We start from the raw sequence: 5,921 nt of genomic DNA, 5'->3' as shown, positions 1-5,921 counted from the left end.
AAATTATTGTAATAAAAATACTCATCTTTTATACATTATATATTTCGTTGATAAAAATCGATAAAATATTCTAAAATACTGGTACAAACACATGTTAAATACAAAATCGTGATTCAAATTGGAATATCGATTCATCGTTGTTTTATAATAATGTTTTTCACACATAAAATACAAATCTATTAAAAATTTGGATTCAAATGTAAAACAATTTAAAGACCCAAAATGATTATATCCAACTTCATAACTTTTCATTCTTCATCCCCAAATATACATTATTATATTTTTGGGTTAATTATATCATTAATTATATTTTTTGTTTTAGTCCCTCATTCCATGTCCCTTTCGTTTTACAACTCATGAATTTAATCTGAATATTCTAATGAGTTTATTTGGTATTAGTATAATTGTAGGACTAATATTTAAATAGGTATTATTATTTTGACATACAATAAAATTTTGTACATAGGTTACATTTATTATTTTACTCTTTAATTTTTTTTCTTCTTTTGCAAATTAAAATTATTTTTTTTAACGAATAAAATATTTTAAGCACTTAATATAAAAAAATCACTCATTTAAATATTTAATTAGTAGGATGGAACCTACTTTCATTTTGATATCTTAAATAACTTACAAAATTAAGTATTGATATTTATATTAAAATATAATGATAAAATTCATTAATTAAATTAACGACTTTATTAATGTTGTGTGAAATAGATTTAATTAAGATACTTTTTTAAAAAATAAAACTAAATTAACACATTTTTTTTAGAAATAGATATCAAACTAAAATATCTTAACAAAAATAATACGATCTTACTAATTAAATCCTTATTTAAATTAGAAAAGGTTTTCTATCATTAGTAACAACCCTAAATCTTTTTTGTATCTTGTGCCGTCAAAGAAAATAAACCAACTAGGAATTGGCGTAAAAAGTGACATGATCTTCTACGATTTTTTGCAACACGTACTGTACACATAGGAATATCTAAACCATTAATTACACTCTCTGTTTCTAGATTAACTTATTGACGGCTGAGATTCGGCTATATGGTGTAGACAAAAGAATTGGCCGCAGAGGATCTGGTTTGGCGAGAGGATAGGTTTTCCATCGACGCCACGTCAAAAGAACAGGGATACAACTGGAATAAAGTGCAGAGAGTTAAGGGTAGTACCGTCAACAAAAATTAGCAAGTTGCAGTCTATAAATTCTCGGTCCCTCTTAGTCCAACAATTTTCTTTAGTACACTCTCTTCTCGCGGCTAGGGTTTAAGAGCAGCTTCTTTCTCTTCAAGGTTATTTCTTGCTATTCACTTTCCTTTCATTGCTTCCTTCATGTGTTAGCTTTTGTCTTAGTTAATTCCTCGACGTTTACGGAAACGATTGTTATTATCCGATTTGATTTTGGTTCTGCTTTATCTCTCTGCTGAATGGAAATTACCAATCCAAACAGTGCGATTCTCGTGTCAATTCGAATTATTTGTTTTCTTGGTTCTTCATCTATATATATGTTGCTGTCGATCAATTTTTTTACCTGTGTTTGGTGTCTTGCATGGTGGTGTGGGTGCACATATAATCCTCCATCTTCATATCGTATTGTTATTTTAGTTTGAGCCATTACATGCTTCGTATTACAATGAAGTCTATATCTAGTTTTTACTCAATCTTTAATAATTGGGGGTCTTTTTTTCTGAGACATATCCTACCGATTTGAAAATTATTTTTTATTTTTGTCAGTGCCGTGAAGTTTTTGGTGTATGGGTCATCTCATTTCATTTTATCTTTGAGGATTAGGGTTAACGTTTGGGGGGGAAGTATGTGTAATATTTTACTGATTTATTCTGTTCTTGGATGATTGATTGTTGTGTTGATTGGCCAGATCTTAATTGTTTCAATTTAGAGGACTAATGGGTAAAGAGAAGGTTCATATTAACATTGTGGTCATTGGCCATGTGGACTCTGGAAAGTCAACTACCACCGGTCACCTCATCTACAAGCTTGGAGGTATTGACAAGCGTGTGATAGAGAGATTCGAGAAAGAAGCTGCTGAGATGAACAAGAGGTCATTCAAGTATGCCTGGGTTCTTGACAAGCTCAAGGCTGAGCGTGAAAGAGGAATCACCATTGACATTGCTCTCTGGAAGTTTGAGACCACCAAGTACTACTGCACAGTCATTGATGCCCCCGGACACAGGGATTTCATTAAGAATATGATTACTGGGACATCCCAAGCTGACTGCGCTGTTCTTATCATTGATTCCACCACTGGTGGTTTTGAAGCTGGTATCTCCAAGGATGGACAGACTCGTGAACATGCTCTTCTTGCTTTTACTCTTGGTGTTAAGCAGATGATTTGCTGCTGTAACAAGGTATATTACATGGGTACCTTTACCTCCCTGCAATTAAAAGTAAACTTAGTTACTCAGTTGTTTTAAAATTAATTTATTAACGCTTTCATATTTGGTACCTATGAATAGATGGATGCCACTACACCTAAATACTCCAAGGCAAGGTATGATGAAATTGTGAAGGAAGTTTCTTCGTATTTGAAGAAGGTCGGTTACAACCCTGACAAGATCCCTTTTGTTCCCATCTCTGGTTTTGAGGGAGATAACATGATTGAGAGGTCTACCAACCTTGACTGGTATAAGGGTCCAACCCTTCTGGAGGCTCTTGATAATATCAATGAGCCAAAGAGGCCATCAGACAAGCCTCTTAGGTTACCCCTTCAGGATGTGTACAAGATTGGAGGAATTGGAACCGTACCTGTTGGACGTGTTGAAACTGGTGTGTTGAAACCTGGAATGGTTGTTACCTTTGCACCAACTGGACTGACAACTGAAGTTAAGTCCGTGGAGATGCACCACGAAGCACTCACTGAGGCTCTTCCCGGTGACAATGTGGGATTCAACGTGAAGAATGTTGCTGTGAAGGATCTGAAGCGTGGTTTCGTTGCCTCAAACTCCAAGGATGATCCTGCCAAGGAGGCTGCTAATTTCACGTCCCAAGTTATCATCATGAATCACCCTGGGCAGATTGGAAATGGCTATGCACCTGTTCTTGACTGCCACACCTCCCACATTGCCGTGAAGTTTGCCGAACTCGTGACCAAGATTGACAGGCGATCTGGTAAAGAGCTGGAGAAGGAGCCCAAATTCCTGAAGAACGGAGATGCTGGTTTTGTGAAGATGATTCCCACTAAGCCCATGGTGGTTGAAACCTTCTCTGAATATCCTCCACTTGGTCGTTTTGCTGTGAGAGACATGCGTCAAACTGTGGCTGTGGGAGTCATCAAGAGCGTGGAGAAGAAGGACCCTACTGGAGCTAAAGTCACCAAGGCTGCACAGAAGAAGAAATAAATTGCGCAGGGTCTATCAAGAAATCTGTTATTATGCCTGTGATAAATGGTGTCTTCTTGTAGACGCTGTTATTTTTCGTGTCAGGATATTGTTTTTCGTATTTTGTTTGAGGTTTTCTCCCTCATCTCTCAAATTTTGTTCTCAGAATTGGGTTCTTGGTCGATGGGGGCAGGGTTTAGACTTTTTTTTTTTTTTTCTATGCCTTATTTCTTGTGTAATGTGTTTTTGTGAGAACGTTTATAATTTGGTAAGCTACAGTGATATTTAGGACGAGCCCTATAAAGTTTGGGTTTTGAATGTCATGTTATATTTTGTTCTTATTTTTAGATTAGTTCTATGTGACTAATTTGGTATTTCCTATGGTATATCTGTCTTAATGCTTAATGGGTATACTTGTTCTGGATTTTAAGTTATAATGTATATTTCTAAAATTTTGAACAAGCACTTAACGCTGATCATAACATCGTTTCTACATGAACAAAACTTGAGTGATAATTTTATAATCATTAAAATCCTTATATCAATTATTTTGCTTCGTTAATTGTTAATTTTTTGTTTCTAAATGTGAAAAAATAATTTAGTTCTCTAAATTTGAAAAATGTATCAATCTTGAATTAGCCGTGGTAACTCGATAACATTTATGGTTTAGACTTTTTAACTTGAATTTTAGTTTTTTTGAGAAATAGAAAGTATAAATGGATATTTTTATTAAGATTATAATTTTATTTTAATTGTTCTTATATCGTTGATTTTGCTAAGAGACCTTAAAATTGATTCTTTTAAAAATAGTCATTTTTATCATTAGAGTTCAATAATTCTCTTAGACTTCAATAATTTATTGATGCTTCTCTGTTGATATATATATATATATATATATATATATATATATATATATATATATATATATATATATATATATATATATATATATATATATATATATTATTGAACTACGTTTAGTTAACTACTTTTAATGTCATTTTTCAATCATATTCTTCTTAGTCACATAACTTAAATTTAATATATATATATATATATATATATATATATATATATATTTAAATAGATCGAACCAATTCATTTGGACCGACTTATATTAAAATATTATAAAAAATAATTCAGAAAAATAACTAAAATATTTTAATTTTTTAAGTGTTTGACATTTGAAACATATATTTATAAAACAAAATAACAAAACTTTGGTATTTAAATAAATAAAGTGGTTGAATGCTTTGATATATATATATATATATATATATATATATATATATATATATATATATATATATATATAAAAGATGTTGGTTATAATCTTTTACATATATTCAATAACTAATTATATTTTATACTTATTTTAATTATATTTTGAGTGTTTATTCAGGGTTTAAATATACACATCCATATTTAATTTTCTTTTCATCATTCCACGTACCATTATATTACTTTCTAAATTTGTACTTATCTGAACATTGAAAATCATCTGCAAGTGAATATATTTTCAGTTTTGATTGGTGCTCTCTCATTACTAGATTGATAGTTCGTCCTTTGAGGATCTCATACTTCCATCTCAGAAACTATTCATCAATCTAAACACACATTCTTTATTAGTAATTTAGCTAAGTTTAATATAAAAAGAAATTGATAAGAAAAATCCATTGAGATGATGTCACTGTATAATAGAAAAAGCTTCGTTAGTCCCATTAGAAATAATATCACAAATTCCATGTTGTGAAACTCAATTCCAGATTGAGTGTCTCCACATTGTGCAAATTTTAATTTTTGTAAAAATCTTGCAGACAGATTCGAATTTTGCGTGAGAGAGAATTGAGAAGCCATGACACATTCATCTTGTTAATGTGGTGTCATTCCACATATGAATATGTTTGATAAGGTTCAGCAATGGAACCATTACAAAAACTTGTTTTTGCTAATATGAGCCATCTTAATGGCCTTTATCCAAAAACTAAAATTCTCAGCATATCAAACACATTACTAACTATAAATGTCTAATATAAAATAAAGGTTCCTAGTAGGCATTTAAGGTTAATGACAGTTTTAACGGGTCTTTGTGTTTAACGAACATGTTTTGAAAAGTTAATACTCACTTTGAATAATTTGTTAGTGGGTTGACATCGATTTTCTTTAATATTATTTTTGTGATGAGAAATTTTGAAGGAAGACTTGTTTCTGGTGTTACTTGCAGGACAAGGTTAGCTATTGTTTCTGACTTTTTCTGAGAAAATAATGATTGGGAAATTATTTTTTAACCTTTATAATTTTAACTTACAATTTAAAACTATTTAAAAAATAAAATTTCAAATTATAAAAATAATTGTTAAGATTTAATAGTCAAATAATATTAACGGCTGAGAAAATAATGATTGGGAAATTGTTTTTTAACCTTTATAATTTTAACTTACAATTTAAAACTATTTAAAAAGTAAAATTTCAAATTATAAAAATAATTATTAAGATTTAGTTGTCAAATAATATTAACGGCGTTATTATATATAACTTGCTGCGCAAGGCTAGATATTTTCTATAAATAAACCCCTCTAA

General features: G+C 30.8%; 1 protein-coding gene across 1 annotated transcript; it reads left to right on the top strand.

The window, feature by feature from the left end:
• The first annotated feature begins 1,209 nt into the window (after nucleotides 1-1,209).
• On the top strand, nucleotides 1,210-3,715 carry LOC114191723 (elongation factor 1-alpha). The gene is made up of 3 exons (XM_028081082.1): nucleotides 1,210-1,298; nucleotides 1,883-2,372; nucleotides 2,481-3,715. Exons 2-3 carry the CDS (start codon nucleotides 1,911-1,913, stop codon nucleotides 3,360-3,362), a joined length of 1,344 nt encoding a protein of 447 aa, XP_027936883.1. The 5' UTR covers nucleotides 1,210-1,298; nucleotides 1,883-1,910; the 3' UTR covers nucleotides 3,363-3,715.
• The last annotated feature ends 2,206 nt before the right edge of the window (nucleotides 3,716-5,921 follow it).

The sequence above is a fragment of the Vigna unguiculata genome, chromosome 7, assembly GCF_004118075.2.
Source record: "Vigna unguiculata cultivar IT97K-499-35 chromosome 7, ASM411807v1, whole genome shotgun sequence".
NCBI lineage: Eukaryota > Viridiplantae > Streptophyta > Magnoliopsida > Fabales > Fabaceae > Vigna > Vigna unguiculata.
This window is presented reverse-complemented; position numbering and strand designations above follow the sequence as displayed.